General features: G+C 41.0%; 4 protein-coding genes and 1 pseudogene across 5 annotated transcripts; 2 read left to right on the forward strand and 3 right to left on the reverse strand.

Annotated features, from left to right (window-relative positions):
* Positions 1–1,521: 1,521 nt before the first annotated feature.
* On the reverse strand, positions 1,522–5,085 carry ALG3 (asparagine-linked glycosylation 3). Its single transcript, XM_089624777.1, has 13 exons — positions 4,808–5,085; positions 4,683–4,717; positions 4,151–4,288; positions 3,962–4,030; positions 3,371–3,528; positions 3,224–3,290; positions 3,070–3,123; positions 2,744–2,832; positions 2,543–2,659; positions 2,267–2,376; positions 2,099–2,177; positions 1,926–1,982; positions 1,522–1,839 (listed from the first exon to the last, which is right to left on the reverse strand). The coding sequence occupies exons 1-13, from the start codon at positions 4,938–4,940 to the stop codon at positions 1,665–1,667; spliced, it is 1,281 nt and encodes a 426-aa protein (XP_089480903.1). The 5' UTR covers positions 4,941–5,085; the 3' UTR covers positions 1,522–1,664.
* A 919-nt stretch (positions 5,086–6,004) lies between these two features.
* Positions 6,005–6,747, forward strand: TSPO (TSPO(outer membrane tryptophan-rich sensory protein)-like protein). Its single transcript, XM_089623638.1, has one exon. It carries the CDS (start codon positions 6,085–6,087, stop codon positions 6,643–6,645), a length of 561 nt encoding a protein of 186 aa, XP_089479764.1. The 5' UTR covers positions 6,005–6,084; the 3' UTR covers positions 6,646–6,747.
* A 2,035-nt stretch (positions 6,748–8,782) lies between these two features.
* LOC149388935 (xyloglucan 6-xylosyltransferase 2-like) lies at positions 8,783–9,862 on the reverse strand. Its single transcript, XM_089623882.1, has one exon. It carries the CDS (start codon positions 9,853–9,855, stop codon positions 8,953–8,955), a length of 903 nt encoding a protein of 300 aa, XP_089480008.1. The 5' UTR covers positions 9,856–9,862; the 3' UTR covers positions 8,783–8,952.
* Positions 9,863–9,959: 97 nt separating this feature from the next.
* Positions 9,960–12,018, reverse strand: LOC149388936 (2-oxoglutarate (2OG) and Fe(II)-dependent oxygenase superfamily protein). 2 transcript variants are annotated; one of them, XM_089623884.1, is made up of 5 exons: positions 11,754–12,017; positions 11,439–11,470; positions 11,176–11,328; positions 10,705–11,011; positions 9,960–10,096 (listed from the first exon to the last, which is right to left on the reverse strand). In XM_089623884.1, the coding sequence occupies exons 1-4, from the start codon at positions 11,929–11,931 to the stop codon at positions 10,727–10,729; spliced, it is 648 nt and encodes a 215-aa protein (XP_089480010.1). In that variant the 5' UTR covers positions 11,932–12,017; the 3' UTR covers positions 9,960–10,096; positions 10,705–10,726. The 2 variants fall into 2 exon arrangements, with proteins under 2 accessions (XP_089480010.1, XP_089480009.1); XM_089623883.1 differs by lacking the exon at positions 9,960–10,096 and having other exon boundaries at positions 10,578–11,011; positions 11,754–12,018.
* Positions 12,019–15,715: 3,697 nt separating this feature from the next.
* Positions 15,716–18,274, forward strand: LOC149388937 (uncharacterized; annotated as a pseudogene).
* Positions 18,275–18,549: the final 275 nt, after the last annotated feature.

Consider the following 18,549-nt stretch of genomic DNA (forward strand, 5'->3'; position numbering starts at 1 on the left):
ATTTTGTAGACTCAAAAGTTATGAAAATATCTCAATTAGACTCACTAGTTCAGAAATATCTAAAATTAGACTTTTGTACCAATTTCGGACAAAAATACCCTTTCAAAGTAGTATAACCATTTTTCATCTCTCATTCTCTCTCATTTCCTCTCGTTCTCTCTCATTTCCTCTTGTTTTCATCTTTTTCGAGTATCCAATTCGTTCAATCCCGTCGAAATGGGTTAGTATGCTCATTCATTGATCTTTTATAGTTATGTTGATATAGTTTGTGTAGGAAAAAAAAAAGTTGGTTGATTTAGGTCAAAGAACCCGGAATTTAACGTTATTTCCGATGAAATCCGATAGTCTAGGATGAAATTTAAGTACTATTTCCGATGAAATTCAAGCTGAAATTCCGACAGGATCCGACCGGATCTGGCAAGATCTGGCAGGATCTGGCAGGATCTGGCAAGATCTGGCAGGATCTGGCAGGATCTGGCAAGATCTGGCAAGATCCACAATCCGACAGGATCTGGCAGGATCCGACCGGATCCGACCAGATCTGGCGGGATCTGGCGGGATCCGACCGGATCCGACAGGTTGCCAGAAAAATGAAAAAATCCGGTATTTTTTTTATTTAATGTATTCATGTTCAACCAAAAATTTCCAGAAAATTTGACAACCCTAAAACTTAGTTTTACCTCTAAATCACATATAAATCAACTTAAATAACTACTTATCTTGTATTATATCATCCTACACAACTAAAACCTTAAAAAAACATAAAAAAAACTAACCTTTTTTGACATTTATGGTGGTGGTTGAGTTCTTGAGTTCTTGAAGATGATGGTGGTTGAAGATGATGGTCGGAGACGGTCGGATTTGTGGATGTGGTGGTTGGGTCTCGTCGGATTTTGAGAGGAGATCGTCGGATTTTGAGAGGAGAGGGGGGGCGGTTTTTTTTTTTTTTTTTTTTTTTTAGAGTGAGAATAAGAAAGAGAGATGTTTTAATGGGTTGGGGGTATTTTTGTCCGAAATTGGTACAAAAGTCTAATTTTAGATATTTCTGAACTAGTGAGTCTAATTGAGATATTTTCATAACTTTTGGGTCTACAAAATGAAATTTCTCTTTATTTTCTTAATGACTAATCTCGTGAAAGTGAAATGACGATTGTACCCCGCGTGAGACGCTAAATTCCAGCCACTTCCTCAGTTCTTCTTTCAGAAAGACTCGACAACTCGGAAGCATTGATGGGCTTTTTCGTCATTGCAAAAAGATTACACCACAGCTCAGTGAGCGCAATTTTATTCAAAATTTCAAATGTTGACATATGTTATGAACCATAATTTAATATGGAGAAAATCAAATGGTCAAACTGATATCCGGTTAATATGAAAATATTATATTCAACGTCTAGTTTTTTTTCAGTACTCGCTTCAATAATCTTGGTCGATCAAAATTCAGCATATCTATTTCTGTTTCCTTTAGGGAAAAAAAAAAAAAAAAAAAAAAGAAAAAAAAAAGAGGTTGAAATCAACATAAACAGCAACAAGAATTGCATAAAACAACTGCAATTGCAAGGGCATCAAAGTAAAACCGAAACGATCTAGCTCAGCTGGTTAAAAATCTGTTACAGGGTTCTGTTACAACATAATTCTTTTTATAATCATAGAATGTGTAGTTTCTATTTGTTCTTGTTAGCGGTGTCATGTTCTTTCTGGCGCAGATAAGGGTACTCGGACGGAGCGACCCACAGACCATAAAGAATAACAAAATGGAGAAATAGCAGAAGAGCCGATGAGAACGCACTTGACGGGTAAACATTCCAACAAAACTCGACTCCTATAAACACAACCAAACTGCAAAATATGCACAAAACTCATATCAGCAGACTCTTCGGTGCTGGATAGTTAATTGAAAAAAAAAAAATTAAAAAATCTCATACCGTAACAAGGTAGGGAAATTCGTCCTCCACAATAAATAAGGCAGGCTGTAGAAATACCTGCAGTCACAAAATAATATTATGAATATATTTTTTAGTCAAAAGGTGTTTAATTCTTCTCGGTCCGGGCCCCGAGGCAAGTTCATGGTTCTGGAAATGAAATATCGCAAACTTACCACGAGTAGAACTGGTAGTGCAAGGATCGAGCACATATGATGCCGATGAAGTTTCCGACGAACATTGTAGTGACGATATCTGTGATTATGATTGGACAGCTTTCAGTTTTCCATGTAATCAGGGAGGAACGGAATACAGATGGCAAAATACGGATATGCGAATCTTACGCTCTGCATTGAGAATCTTGAAGGAACTATGACTACTCTTCGAGGTGGAGCTTGAGGATCTCGACAAAGCAAGAACGGAATACACAAATTTAAAAACCCCTCCTTCATGTCTGGAAGTGATAATCACGTCAGAACATATTAAGTTATTAATTGGGATTCAGTCAAAACTAGTGAGAAGATCCAGAAGAATTTCGATCATGGTATTTCTCGTGTGAGTGGTAAAGATACACATGCTCACTATTAACATACGTTATAACAAAAATTACTTGAACTTACTTGCACCATTTGTAATGAGCAAATGCCACCAGTAACACAAGGTGCACAATCAGCAATGAGATTGCAAATGGCTTAGATACGAAAATCGGCTCGGGAACGAACTTAAAATTAACAGACCTGATTAGCATCAGAAAGAAGTATCAGAAACCATTTTTTTTCTTCCGGTAATTAAAATCTTTTGGCATGCGTTGTACGATTTACCAAAAGTGTATGAAGACGCGCCCCAGATTGAAGGCTCTTGATAGGTATGAGAATGGATGAGAGGTGATAAAAGGAAGTCCCAAAAGTATCTGCAGAGTCATTTACGATCAGGGGATATGCATGTTAATCCGTTGCCAAGGTATGGTCTCGATATGAAGGCTCTTGAAGTCCAACTCACCTAAACACGTTGAAAGTAAACAATATTTCAAGGAGAGTAAGCTATGATATTGACGTTTTTTAGGGCAAAAGCTAGACCTGATATTCTAAGACACATTATTGAGCATCTTCTTTGAAAATAAATGAAAAAAAAGAGTAAAAGCAAGCACCTGCACCAATGCAGCTCCAGCTAAAGCAGAGATCACTCCAAGGAAATCCATAGCCTAAAGACAAGAAATCCGGTCCAAAATAACGCTACTTAGAATTTTATGGTAAATAGTTCTGCCACAAATGTCAAAAACGTATCAACAAACAAAAGCATACCTTTAACATGAGGAGCAATAAAGGCGGAGCATAAAGCAGCACATTCATCTTTATTGAAACAGCACCACTAGGTAAATCACAAGAAAGGCAAGACTTAGATTAATTTAGCCTTAATTTACAAATGATACCATGGAAGCATATATGTACCTGAAGATTATCAATCCCAGATGCCATCTTTGGTATATAATTGAGGCGAGTGACAAATGAAAGAGCAACATAGCAAGACAGTCATTAAAAAGACGGAGAACGAAAATAGAATGTACTCGTTTCGATAGAGAAAGCAAGACAAGAGCCCACCAAGGAACCTGAAAGATATTCCACAAAAAAAAAAAAAAAAAAAAAAAAAAGAACTATCAATCTCAAGATCGAGACTAGAAAAGCTCATGAAACAAGGAAAGTGTATGAGTATCAAGTATGTAGCTTACAGTTCAAGTATAACACAGTTGACAAGATTATAAGTGGGTTGCTGTGAGATTGAATTACAATGGACGAGATGAATCAAAACCAAATAACAAGATTCATTAATCATTATTTTAGCACAGTTGCTATGATTAGTGATGAATACACTCAATTGGCTAGAAAATACAATGAAACCTTAACCACTTTATAACCGGAAAGAAAAAAATTCAGGCTCTTGAAGACAAACAAATATACATATATATATATATATATATATATATATATATATATATATATATATATAATCAACAACTCATAGTAAGAGATTGTTAGCATTACCACATCAGTCTTGACGTAGACGACTAAGATGATCCCTAAATTTATAATGTACAATACGCCGAACAAAATCTGCAAGTACAGAAAAACAAAGAGCTATCAAGTAGAAGAAACATCCATAAAATGATTTAGCTGCAACCACAAATAACAACCATCTATAGGTGAAAATACAATGGGAAATCGATGTATTACCTGGGCTGGATAAACTTCTCCGCCTGTAACATATTGTATAGCAGAATAAATGTACAAAAATCCAGCTGGATATACCAATGGTCCTGTGTCACCTTTCAAGTTTGCATAATCCCTCTCTCCACCACGAAACCCAATGACCTGTGTTTATTCTTAATTATATAGAAATCTATGGTACAATAACAATCTCCTAAGAAGAAAAAAAAAATCGAAGTTAATATTACATATTGATATTGATACTGATTACTGAATTATACCTCCCTATCAGACTCTACAGTTTCAATCTTTTTCGCAAACTCAGAGGCAATTTTCTTAATCACTCTCGAAAACAGCGAAGCTGATCTTTCCAACAACAAATCATTTCCATAAAGACAAAAACTAGTAAACTTCACTGCACATATGCTTGAATTGAGTTAACATTACAAAGTCACGAACAATTGAAATAGTCAAAGCACTAGAAAAACTATTTTCCTCAATCTCTCTACGAATCAACGAACTTAAAATACCGAAACGCGAGATTGAAAAATCTAATCACCTGAGACATGTAAGCGTCCCAATCGATCTTAGTATCTGCAATGAAAAAGAAGAAGAAAAAAAAAGTAAAATAAAACAGAGAGATAACCAATGACACAAACATGAGATACAGAAATCGATCTTTACAAGGGACGTAAGCGATGATGAGAGAGATGAGTACGGCATCGGCGAGAAGCAAAGCGGAAGAAAACAGAACTTTCCGATTCCCGATTATTCTATGCGCCGGTCCACACCGCCGAATCGCCGGTTCCGTCGCCATGGTCAACTCGCCCTTGAACCTCGACAACCCGACTTCGCGATCGACGCAGCGGGAGACTGATTCTATGGATCATCCATTCCCGGCCCATAATTAGGCCCAGGCCAGGCCCAAACTTCGGAGGGTATTTTCGTCATTTAAACCGGTGGCGGTGAATACTGAATACTGATTAGAAAAGCGGATAAGTTGAAGCCGAAAGACGACAACCGGCTGTGAAGTGATAGACTATAGACATGTGACATGTCCAAGTGTCAACCGAATGACGTCATCAAACCCTCTCCAGAATAAAATATCTCCACGTGGCGCTAGCCAACAACCCAGCAAAGCAGCTTCTGATTCAATAATCCTCAAAGAAAATGGTTAAAAACTCCTTAAATTAAATAAAAGAGAAAATATCAAGAGTATCCCTTGTGTTTAATCAAAATGCGAAATTTATCCCCTTTATTTTTAGAAATATCAGATATATCCCTCCAGTTTAATATAAATGACATATACATCCCCTAAATAAATGTTATATTACAAATATCACCCTTTTTCGTTTATTTTTTACAAAAAAATAATTTGAAATCCCTTAAATACCCTTAATGAAATAATTTTTTATCTTCTATTCTATATAAAAAAAATTAAATTAAAAAATTTCTTAATAAAAAGTTAAGGTTATTTATATAAAGAGAGATTTTGATTTTTTTATAATAAAATAGTAAATAAATATTTATTCTATTAAGGGTATTTTGAGGAGTTCAAATTATTTTTTTGTAAAAAATAAACGAAAATGGTAATATTTGTAATATAACATTTTTTTAGGGGATGTATATGTCATTTATATTAAACTGAAGGGATATGTCTGATATTTCTAGAAATAGATGAGATAAATCTCCCATTTCAATTAAACACGAGGGGTACTCTAGATATTTTACCTAAATAAAATGAGAAAGTGAACCAGCAAAGTCATCCTTGTTTTGATCACGACGAGAGCTCATAATTAATAATATAAAAATACAAACTCTGAGATCAGTCGGTGCCACGTGTACCGCCTCCTACACGCGTCGCACCATTATATATTCTCCAGAAACTTCACTCTCCTTCAACACACGACTAATCACTCTCTCTCTCTCTCTCTCTCTTTCTCAATCTCACAATTTCAACTATGGACTCCCAAAACCTCAAGCAGAGAGCCACCGGAGACTCCGCCGCGAGAAGCGACGTCGACGTGGACGACAAGAAGCGGAGGCGCGACAAGAAGGGGATCCTAACGAAGCGCGGAATCACCTCCCTAACGGCGGCCCTTTCCGTTCCGTTAGCCCTGACGGTGATCGCCATATTCCTAGCCTCGAGCAACACCTACACCAAAACGACGCCGTTCTGGTTCCCGGCGCCGTGGGCTCTGCACGCGGCCACGGCGGCGTCGGCGGCGGTGATGGGCCTGGCGGCGTGGCTGGTGTGGGCCAAGGGTGGGTTCCACGCGAGCCCAACGGCTCTGTACATTTACCTGGCCCAGTTCGTGCTGGGCCTGGTGTGGGACCCGGTCGTGTTCGGATCCGGGTCGAGCTGGGTCGGGTTGGTGCTGTGCGCTGGCATGTTCGCGTCTCTGGTCGGGTGTCTCAAGGCGTTCAAGGAGCTCAATCCCTTGGCGGCTCAGCTTGTCAAGCCTTGTCTTGCTTGGACAGCGTTTTTGGGGCTTGTCAATCTTACGCTCGTGTACCTTTGATTACATTCTCTCTTTGACTTTGTGCTTTTTTTAGTCCCCCGTTATTATGTGTAATAGTTATGTACTATAATTAAGAATAATACATATTATGTTTGCTTGTAACGTTCAAGTACAAATAATGTTTTTTTCTTTTCTTATCGCATTCTAGTGTTTAGGGTAAAGCAATAACAACCGAGAAGACGATGGAAGGATCTGAGAGAATCAGAAAGAATCTCCGAGATTTGGTTTAATGAATGAATTAATGAAAAGTAGCCAATACCGGGCTCATATAATACAAAGACTTAAAAAGACTAAAAGAGCTTTAAAGGAAAATAGGTAGGCTTGCAATCACTTATAGATGCGTGTATTGCAAGTCTTACAAGGTAAAGAACTAAAACAAGACTAAAGTTCTAACTCAGCCTTTAATCCCTCAATATTTCTCTATGGTACCGTTGATTGACGGATTGGGTGGCGATATATAATTATTAACTTGAGAGGTTTGTATAATGCTCTTGAATAGGCCACCATTTAAAGGAGAGATATTTAGCACTAAATAACCCATTTGGTAAAATACCCATTACATGATATTAGCAAATTGCAAAAGAATGCATGCTATCTATGTTGCTCTCAAATAGACTTCAAAAAGATCCGGCCGGATCTGAACTTGTGACATGCTGTTTGGCAATTGATGGTACTCTTCACCGCCAATAATGCATAATTTAAATAATGGTATAAAAGTCGATTACCGGAAGTGATCATTAAATCGTTGGAAGTCACTTATTTCATAAATAAACAAAATTTGGAAGGTAACAGTGTGGGCAATGAAGGACTTGAGCCTCAGGTAAAGAGATTTGGTGATGGTATGATGGTAGTTAATATATTTAAGTAGAATTGAAGATATACAAAAATGATAATAGCGCCTCCGAAAATTTAAACTAGTTATTATCGACGATTAATTACGTTGTTGTTGTGACCTCTGTTCGTGGCTATAAATGTGACGAAAGAGAGAGTAGTTAAGCATAACTATGTATTTAAAAAAATCGACTGAATTTTAATTTTTTTACTTTAAATTTATTATCGGCATAGGCGCTAATTACCAAGTATTATTAAAATGTTGGCTGTTTCGAAATGGCTAGTTAATTAGAATGCCCTACTACTAAGCCAGTATCAATATTATAAGCAGCGGCGGAGCTAGAATTTGTAGTTAGGGGGGTGGGTTTGATTAATTTTTTTTTTTTTTTTTTTCTATAGGGCGTGTAAGAAAAAAAAAATATTCTGGAGGGGTAGATATGAATAAATTATATAATTTAGGGTAAAATATAAATTTTGGGGTTAAAATTGGCTCACCTTAGACCTTATTTACGCATATTTCGGTTTAGATCTCCGTTTATTAAAATTTTAGTGTGACTATTTAAAGCGTTAATATTTAAAGACAATGCATATATACGTTATATAATGAGATATATCACGAGTTTTAACTATATTTTAATATTTCAAGAATTAAGCTATAATTTTGATGTAGGATCACCATTTAGCTCAATTTCTTCATGTTATATTGACACACCACACCGCACGTACATGTAATTACCATTGAAGAGGCGAGAAAGAGAAATTCTAGAGGTGCAAATGTAACTAATCCCTCCTAAAATAGGATGTGAATCTGGAAGTCGATAACTCGAAGAAAAGAAAACGTCAAATTTGCACCATTATTCCATATTTCTTTTGTGGTGCGGGTACAAAGATTTACCATTGAAGTGAGCCTTGCACTAATTGTTTCGTCCTTAAACCGACCAACACTTCCTACTTTTTAGTATCACGACGGGGTTGAGGCTCTTCGCCGAGTCATACCGTGAGAATTGGTTCGGCATCCTATTTGAGAACGTAATGTTCTTCGACTTCTCTTTCCACAAGTTGTTCTCCGGGTTGAAATTGTGTTGTTGTCGGCTCAAAGTTTCCGAACTCGAGACGATGAGAAGGACAAGGCAGGCAGGTGATAAAATTTTGCTGATGTTTTCTCTGCGCTGTTGTGGGTTCAGATTTCACTACGTGCACAATCAATCGGTTTTGGAATCAACCCTTAGGTGAGAGAACATTAACCTTCTTTCAGGAAAGCTGGATTCTGTATCTGTAAAACACTTTCTTCTACAATCATGTCCCGAATTCCCAAAACATCAATTTATTCAACTTTCATTGGCTTTTAATGTAATGAATCAAAGAACCCGGCCTACATCATCAAATATTGCAAAAATGTTTTAATATTGAACTTAGAAGAGAATACATGTATATACACACACACACACACGTCGATAAGTTAAGAGACAATGAATATCAAGTATGAGCACCCAATGACCGATGCCTAATAATCTGATTCTCCCCAACTCTAAACGCTCTGTCCATCTCCTTCAAGCACCTCTGGGCCGAGAATTCTCCGCACAGCTCACACCCCACGAAATGGGTCAGCAGCGGCGGCCGGGCCGTCTCCGCCGGGGCCCGCAGATAGTGTTCCCTCTCGAAGTAGACTTTCCCCGACCACCCGTGGACCCGCGCCTCGATGGCGTCGAGCGACCACTGGCAATTCCTGATCAGAAAACTCCCCGCCGAATCGTCGAAGCCCGAGCCGTGGATCACGAGGTTGTGGTCCTCGTACCTCTCCCACGGGACCTCGAACGCCATGTCCGTGAACACCGCGTCGCTCTCCACCCACCACAGGAGCTCCACGTCGGGCCGGGACAGCAACACCGTCCGGACAACCCCAAGCTTCGCGCGGAGCCCCGACAGCTCGGCTTCCATCGCCGCCGCGCCGTGCGAAATCTCGAGGCCGTGAAGTCTGCAGTAATCGATCTTGTTCTTGAGGGACTTGAGGAGGTAGTGTTGCCCGAGCGGGCTACGGCAGGGCTTCTTCGTCGGCGACGAGCCCGTCACGAGGAGGACACGTGGCTTCTTCTTCTTCTTCCCAGGGTTGATGAAGCTTCGGGATTTCGGGTCCCGGGCGAGCCATTCCGACCTTTTTTTGTCCCAGCCTGTGACGCGAGGGACGAGGGTTCGGGGCTCGGCGAGGAAGCGGTGGCGGATCTCGAGGAGGTCTTGCTTGGGAGTGCCGAACTTGCCGGCGCCGATTGTGCCGCGGAGGACCACCACGGTGAGGACCAGGCACAGGATCGTGACCTTGCTGTGCCGTATGGCTCGCCGGAGCTTACGAGACCTCTCGGCTCCGAGACACCTCTCCAACATTTTTTTTTTTTTTTTTTTTTTGGAGAATAGAAGGGCGTCTTGTTTGAGTTTGAATGTGGAAACGTGTGTCCGAGTGAGACTGAGATTGAGGGATTCGAACACGACGTGTTCTTTCTTCTGTCGGAACTCTTTTCCGATTTTTGTTTTTCTTTCCTCTTTTCTATTCTTTTATTTGGGAACTTTTCCAGACGATGAACGACCTGTCGTTTCATGGAATTTACGTCGTCTTCAAAACGCCAACCTGTTGCAATTTGCAACTACACTTAAATTTGCTTACGTTTTAAAAATAAATTACTGTTAAATAAATAATAAATATTAACGAATGTCGACATTTTTGTATCAATAATTTCCAGGAACATCTCTGTATTAATGTGTTTTTGTTTGCTACTTGGTCACTGTGGCTCCATGCTTAAATGTCGTTAGAAGATTTTTGTCAGCCAGCCATTTGTGAGGCTCTCTTTGCTATGTTGTCTTCATCTCTGTGTATTTATTTATTCAACGATACCTGAATTGCTCGAATATAATTTGGAGTAAGTTATGAATATGCTACATGCTAAATAAACTTGTACAATTCATATAATATTACCACTACTTTTCTAATCCAAATATCCAATTGGTACTTAGTGGACATTTTTGTTGCAGAAGAATGGTCAATCAATAACTTGTTTTTGAGTATTTATCTCTATTATGTTAAATAAAAAAATTGCTTGAACTCTTGGATGGAAGAAACCAAGCTTCAACAGAGCTTTCAATGCTACACCAACAAAATAACTAATTCCTCAGATAAAGAATCAGCTTTAATGTTTCCGAAATTGCTCCAACTTTGCGTAACCATGTCATCATAAATACCTGACAAAATTCATCAGCGAAGCTAATCAGCCTGGCAAAGCTTTCTGAGGGTCACGGATATCCTCCGCTTCTGCTCCAATTCCCGCCCTTCCCACATTTGAAACCCGGGCTTGCGATTGATCTCGTGCTTCCACTCGTACCTCGCTTCTCCGGTCATCAGAATCAGAGAGCCCGGGGTTAGATGAACCGGAAACTTGGAACCACAAGTCTCTTCTGCGCGGCTGAATTCCATCACACATGACGACTCTAGTGACACCACGGCAATCCCGTCTTCGAATCGCATCAGATCAACGTGCGCACTAATTCCCTGTGCATAGTTACAATGATAATCATAATGTCATAGTGAGAAGACTATATAGCGTATATAGTATGGTCCATGAACTGTGACATTCTGGTCTATAAACTATTTTTTTGAAGAAACATGATCTCCGATCTGAGAGTTTGTGAATTTGTATTCTAGTCTATTCGCACCTCACCTGGATTGTAGAGATTCACAATGAGTTGGTCGAAGATCGGCTTCCTCGAGAACGATCCGAGACCTTCGGAGTTGTTCCAAAGCACGACATCGCGAATGGACTCGGAGAGCTCTCTGGCCCACAATGGAAGCTCTCCAAACCTCATAGCCTGATGATCATGCAAATAGAATGAAAAAAAAAAAAAAAAACTTTAGCTGAATGAAAGTGAAACTAAAAGAAAATTGTGGTATTGCTTATTGGAATGAGCAAATTGAGAACCTGGTTGTTGGAGGCTTCAGAAAACCACCCCTCTGCAACATTAGGTCATTTGGGAACACAAGCAAAAGGATAAGTACAACTTTCGAAGAAGTGCGAGAAGTAATTGTATTATTCTAGCACTTAATACTCAATCCGCTTGATTACGATCAACAAACGGTCTTTAGAAGCAAGAAAGTCGCCGACAAAAAAAAATAATACTCAATCCGCTTGATTACGATCAACAAACGGTCTTTAGAAGCAAGAAAGTCGCCGACAAAAAAAAAATACTTTTTTTTTTATCAGAATCTTATGATGAAGAAAGGTAAACATGGTTACCGGATTGGATAGAGGAGAGCAATGAAGATTGTCGTTGGAGAGAGAGGAAATCTCTGCAAAGCCACAATCCTTTGATTTCTCCGAATCGTTCGAAGCCCTGATTTGACTCGGATTGATCTCCTTCTTCCTCCGATGACTCGCCGAAGATCTCTGCTAGGAGAGCCTTGTCAGCATCCATTTCTATGCCTCTCTCCGAACGTGAATCTCGATTCGGAAATCGGAGTGTGTATTTCGGGTAGTATTATCGGCGACGTGGCACACGTTTGGATTTTTAGGTTTATTTTAGCTATTTGCACAATCGGTCCTTCCGCTCTCTATTTTCTGACACATTGGAACCGTACCGTTAACTTTCGCAGCTTTATCCTTTTAACTAAAATTTTAGTATAGTCTAAAAGATTAAAACAAAGATTTAGACACGATTACCTTGTTAGGTAGATTTTTTATGTCATATTGTTTGTTGGTAAGTCAGTCTATTTCTAATTTAAAATTATATATACATATAAGTCAAAGTAAAAAAAGATGAAAGAGGTATAAAAGTCACTAAAAAATAGGGCCAATTAATGTAATTTTTTCTTTAAATACAATTAATTTGTTTTAACATATATTTGTTGCTTATTGAAACAATTGTTATAGTGTCATATTTCTATTAAAGAAAAATGGCATTAATACTAAAAAAAAAAGACAAAAAATCAAGAATAGATCCTCGAATCGAATCAAGGAAAAAAAAACCAATGAAGTCATCAAATCGAACACTCGGATAAAATTGAACAAAGATTGCAGGTCCGATCCGTGAGGCTAAAGGAGTACAAAGTGTAGAAAATCAGTTCGTCAGCTAGTCTCAGTTCGTCAGCTCGTCTCACCATCAGTTCGTCAGCTCGTCTCACCATCACCACGTCAGCTCGTCTCACCATCAGTTCGTCAGATCGTCTCACATTCAGTTCGGAATCCACCTCAGCTCACTCCGAACTGACCTCACATCTTGGAACCAGCCGATTCCTTGGAACTCTTCTCACTTTGGAAAGAGTGTTGCATTTATTTTTCATTCTATTTCCTATGTCTTGTTCTCTGTGTATATTTATTATTCTCTATTTCCTACAAGTAGTTATTACGCACATTTATTACACTGATCATGTATTTAGTCTAGTCTAATATATCCATCATATCTATAAATATGTGATACAATTTCATATAAATAACAAGGAGAATATTTCTCAGATTCGACTCTCTCTCTCTCTCTCTCTAAATTTCAACATGGTATCAGAGCAGTAGAGCAGTTCGACCTCAAAGCTGCCGCCAACTCCGCCCGACGGCGATCGTCGTCGGGCGGAACACAAAAATACATATTTCACTCTCACACAATTATATGAGCTTATTTCTTGGTCCAATACCAAAAGCTCTATCCATTTCATTACTCACATATAGTTTATTATATACTCTGGAAAATAACTCTGAGCTTATTTCACGGCCTCACGCCAAAAGCTCTTTCACACTTCCATATCTTCCAAATTCAAAAACATCAAAGGCTAATTTTTCCAAACGGCCTCCTATCCGCAAGAGTCTCATCATCAAGTCTCCTCATCACCGATTCTTCTCGTCGCCAAATCAGCTCTTCACCGAGCCTTACTTTGGTGACCTATTCACTTCGGTGACATCTCCACTTGGTGACATCTTCACTCTTGCAGCCTAGTTCTCCGACAACTGCACAACCTCTGGCGCCATCCACAGCGGACACCCCGCAACGTCGCCAGAGATCCAAGAGCGAGCGCCACCTCTGCGACCGAGTCTTCTCTGATCTCTCATTCATGGACGTCTGTCGCAGCTCCGCAAATCAGCATCTCGACTTCGCCACTCGTTCCAAGTTCAACCTTGACTTCGCCTCTCTTCCCAAGCTCGACCTCGACTTCGCCACTCGTCCCAAGCTCGACCTCGACTTCGCCACTCGTCCCAAGCTCGACCTCGACTTTGCCTCTCGTTCCAAGTTCGACCTCGACTTCGCCACTCAGTCTTGGACCTCGACCTCGACTTGGATCTTGACCTCGACCTCAGTCTTGTTTGGAAAAGTGACTACAAGGTAACATTTTCATATATATATAGCGTCCCACTTTCGATAGTCAGGGGGAGAACCAAAACAATGCCTATCCAAAGTGGTGCACCTTTGATAACAAAGTATCCAGTGTCAAGCCTATTTGCCAAGTGAAGAATTCCGAGTGTCATCATCACCACGTATCAGCTTTGCACCGAGTCATCTCCTCTCTGAGTCACATCCTCACCAAACATATCAATTGGTGACCTCTCACTCAGCGAGCCCTCACTCGGCGAGCTATCACTAGGTGACCTCTCACTCGAAGAAATTCACAAAGCTTAAATTGATGTACTTTGGATAGTCAGTGGGAGAAATGAATCAATGACTATCCAAAGTGGGAAATGGCTGATAGGTGCGTTAATCACGCGTAAAACTCCTATCCCTCAGCTTAAAACGAGCGAGTTCTCAAGTGTCTTTGATAGTTTCTAGTATGTTTTTGATGATTTACAGGTACAAAGGAGCAGAGAAGCTTAAGAAGTCATTTTCGGAGCAGTCGGGAGTCGAAACGGAGAAAAATTGAGGTTTATGAAGAAAGTCAACGCTGGACATTGACCAATCGCGGCGCGGTAATAATCAGAGCGGCGCCATGTGATACCAGCGCGGCGCCAGAAAAACTCGTAATAGATGGCGGTTATTCCTGTTCAGGAGCGTGGCGCGACGAATACTTAGAGCGCCGCGATAGACCACGACACTTGACCGTGGCGGCGCGAAGGATGCGATTTGGGAAACTGATCACGCGTTTTTTATTAAACCTGGGCAATTGGATCTCATTTAGTGGCCCAGATGACTCCGAAAATAGGCTAGAAACTTATAAATCCTACTTTGGTAACCTAGAAAGACATCTTTTGTTTATTTTATTGTTTGCTTAGGTTGTTTGCTACTCAGAGTTTTTTTTGGAGAGACAGAGATTAAAGCGCCGTCTTCATTGATTTCGTTCATCGTGATTTTCACAGTTCCAATTCCCTTCCTTTAATCTCTTGAACTCCAGTTTTTATTAATGAAAATCATGTCGTTGGTTTATTTGTTTTTGAATTGTTCATCTTCTTCTTCCATCTTTCTTCATCTCATCATCATGAACTAGACCACCTAAGGGCTATGGCGTAGCGAGATTGTGAAACGGTTATGGATTCCATATTATGATAGTGTAGAATTGTTATCGTTCTTGCCGCTTTGTTTAATTCAAGTCCGAATTTAATGCTTGTATAAGAGTAGCTACCTTGTGCATGATTCGTATTTCAATTTTATGCTTGAAAGAGATTAGGTTGATTTCGTCTTGATTTGAATTACTATAATACATTCCTATGCTAGATATAGATAGGTTGTTATAGAATCGTGGTACGCTTCTGTATTCATTGCTTGCCTTGTTTTTATTAGTTGAAATCGAAAGATAAAACGTGAGCATAGGCTTAGGTTGCTAGATGCTTGAGAGAGGTTTAGTGACACGATCAATGTTAGCGTGATTAGCAAAGTGTGAATGATAATGATAGTGCGTAACGTCCATGAATCCAAACCGTAGAATGAACTCGTGAAACCATAGTCTTTACTTCTCGCTATTCATACAACCCATTGTTTTCTGTTTATTTATTTATTTATTCGTTTATAAATTTAGTGTTCTATTCAACTACAGTTTCCTAAGTTCTCTTCGTGCTAGTGAACTTTGAATCTTTAATTTAGCCTAGTCCTCGTGGGATCGACTCGTACTTACGAACTTTACTACTTGAGCGATTACGTGCACTTGCGTGTGCGAGAATTTCGCAACAAGTTTTTGACGCCGTTGCCGGGGACTAAGTTTTCAATTGAGATTCGATTCACTAGTTTCAATTTGAACTTTATTTTAATTTTGTTTCTCATCTATTTTCGTGTTTACTTGTGAAGGTACATGCGAAAAGACGGTGAATCCAGTCTTCTTCCAATCGATCTTGAGATAGAGAAAACGTGCAAGCAAAACAGAAAAGAGAAGAAGCAATACATCGAAGAATTGATCATGGCTGAAGAAGAGAAACCGCTCCTTGACTACGTTCTACCCACCACTCATGGGTATCGCTCAGCCATAGTCAATCCAGCCATTGATGGGAACCGGGGTTTCGAGATCAAGACGGGAACGATTAATATGATTCAACAGAATCAGTTCTCAGGAGCCCCAAGCGAGGACCCGAATGAACACATCGCGAACTTCAACGAATTGTGTAGCACGTTCCAGATCCATAACGTTGCCGCCGACGCTATCCGTCTTCGTTTGTTCCCATTTTCGCTTCGTGACCGAGCAAAAGCATGGCTGAATTCCCTGCCCGCCGATTCCATCAACACATGGGAAGGTCTGTGCAACACCTTCCTAGCAAAGTTCTTCCCCTTTGAGAAGACTGCTCGCCTGAGAAACGAGATCCACAGTTTTGGGCAATGGGATGGAGAATCGCTTCCCGAAGCCTGGGCGAGATTCAAAGTGATGCTGAGGAAGTGTCCCCATCATGGGATCACTTTACCGGTCCAGCTCCAGACATTCTACTACGGACTCCTTACATCGACGAAAACATTGGTTAACACCGCCGCAGGAGGCACGGTGCTAACCAAAACTCCATCAGAGTTCCAATGCCCGGTGGAGAGGAGACTCATGAAAGCTGGCCCCGCGACAACACAAGCGACTACGACTGACAGCGAAGCAGGAATATTAAAAGAAGTGCTGACTCAAATGGCGGATCTGAAGAAGCAGTTTCAAGAGATGAGGGCTACTGCCAACGTCGCACAAACTACACCGGAGCAGTGTTTTTGGTGTACCGGGCCGCACTATACCGACGATTGCCCTCATGCAAATGATGTTCATCCAGAGAACGCCAATTACGTGGGAAATTACAACAACCGGCCCCCATTTCAGAATGCCAACAACTACAACAATAGAGCCCGGAACAATCAGTACAACCAAGGATGGAGAGCACCGCCTCAACAACAACAAGGTTTCCTTCAGAACCGACCTCCTCCTGCATTCCAGAATCAGCAACAAGGGCTTCACCAACACGAGTTCCAACCACGCCATCAACAAAATCAGCCCGCCCCTAAAGATAAGCTGGAGGAGTTGCTCACATCATTCATCGCCACGTCTCAAACACAGATCCAGAATCAATCGGCCCAGATCCGAAACCTTGAGACGCAAATGGGGCAGATAGCACAAGCTCTCAACGTGCGACCGCAGGGCACCCTTCCGAGCAACACCAATGTCAATCCTAAGGATCAGTGTAATGCGATCACTCTTCGCAGCGGGTTGGTGGTCGACAACACCAACAAAGGGAAAGCTAAAGCCGAAGGTGAAGTAGCATCATCAACAACTCCATCACCAAAGATTGCACCACCACCACCACTGCCCGCACCTATTCCAGTGCCATTTCCTCATCGACTCAAGAATGCAAAGCTCGACAAGCAATTCAGAAAATTCTTAGAGATGCTCAAACAACTCCGAATCAATATCCCATTCGCCGATGCTATCGAGCAAATGCCTAGCTATGCAAAGTTCTTGAAGGACATCCTGTCAAAAAGGCGTAGGATTGACGATTGTAGCACTATCACTCTCTCTGAAGAGTGTAGCGCGATAATCCAGAGAAAGCTCCCACCAAAGCTGAAAGATCCGGGGAGTTTCACGGTGCCATGTGCCATCGGAGATCTATATTTCTAGAAAGCCCTATGCGACCTGGGAGCCAACATTAACCTCATGCCGTTCTCCATATTCCAAAAACTTGGCATAGGCGAGGTACAGCCTACACGGGTCACGCTTCAAATGGCGGATAGATCCATCAAGCACCCCCGGGGAATAATCGAAGATGTTCTCGTCAAGGTGGACAAGTTCATCTTCCCCGCGGATTTTGTGGTACTCGACATAGAGGAAGATAGGAACATTCCCATCATCCTGGGAAGACCATTCCTAGCCACAGGAGGTGCATTGATCGATGTTCAGAAGGGAGAGCTCAAGCTACGAGTGCAAGACGAAGAAGTAGTCTTCAACGTTTTCGACACCATGAAGTACCCAAAGGCGAGCGATGACATTTTCCGAGTAGATGTCAGCGAGGTGATCATTAACGATCATTCATGCCGCCCTGAAGAACCCCTTGAGGTATGCATTCTGAACTCTAGTGAATTTGCTGATGATATTGTTACATGTGCAGCCTTAGAGTACGCAATGTACATGGATGGGTTCGAAGCCAACAAGAGGAGATATTTCGAGGAATTGGGGGCAAGTTCAAAACCAGTCAAGCCATCCATAGAGGAACCCCCGGAACTCGAGCTAAAGGAGCTGCCTAGTCACCTTTGCTACGCGTTCCTCGGTGAGAAGACAACGTTACCTGTCATCATCTCCGATCACCTCAATGCCGAGCAAGAGGACAAATTGTTGCGAGTGTTGCGGTCCCACATGCATGCAATCGGATGTGGACTCTTTCCGACATCAAAGGAATAAGTCCATCCTGTTGCATGCATCGCATCCTCATGGAAGACAATGTCCGGCCCTCCGTAGAGCATCAACGAAGGCTCAATCCGGCGATGAAAGAAATTATGAAGTGGCTTGACGCCGGAGTGATCTACCCCATCTCTGACAGTTCTTTGGTCAGCCCGGTCCAGTGTGTCCCGAAGAAATGTGGAATGACGGTGATACGGAACAACAACAACGAGCTCATCCCGACGAGAACTGTCACCGGTTTCAGAATTTGCATGGACTACCGGAAGCTCAATGCC

Source organism: Urtica dioica, chromosome 8 (genome assembly GCF_054948205.1).
Source record: "Urtica dioica subsp. dioica isolate 48M chromosome 8, U.dioica_male_clone48M_v1_H2, whole genome shotgun sequence".
NCBI lineage: Eukaryota > Viridiplantae > Streptophyta > Magnoliopsida > Rosales > Urticaceae > Urtica > Urtica dioica.

Bases quoted from the DNA above. Each gene is read 5' to 3' on its own strand.
- ALG3 (XM_089624777.1), bottom strand. From the start codon at position 4,940: ATGGCGACGGAACCGGCGATTCGGCGGTGTGGACCGGCGCATAGAATA. The intron at 4,031-4,150 runs GTAATACATCGA...CTGTACTTGCAG, and splicing joins GAGAAGTTTATCCAGCCCAG to ATTTTGTTCGGCGTATTGTA. The intron at 2,833-3,069 runs GTGCTTGCTTTT...ATGACTCTGCAG, and splicing joins CTGGAGCTGCATTGGTGCAG to ATACTTTTGGGACTTCCTTT.
- TSPO (XM_089623638.1), top strand. From the start codon at position 6,085: ATGGACTCCCAAAACCTCAAGCAGAGAGCCACCGGAGACTCCGCCGCG.
- LOC149388935 (XM_089623882.1), bottom strand. From the start codon at position 9,855: ATGTTGGAGAGGTGTCTCGGAGCCGAGAGGTCTCGTAAGCTCCGGCGA.
- LOC149388936 (XM_089623884.1), bottom strand. From the start codon at position 11,931: ATGGATGCTGACAAGGCTCTCCTAGCAGAGATCTTCGGCGAGTCATCG. The intron at 11,471-11,753 runs GTAACCATGTTT...CTAATGTTGCAG, and splicing joins GCTCTCCTCTATCCAATCCG to AGGGGTGGTTTTCTGAAGCC. The intron at 11,012-11,175 runs GTGCGAATAGAC...AACTATGCACAG, and splicing joins ATCTCTACAATCCAGGTGAG to GGAATTAGTGCGCACGTTGA.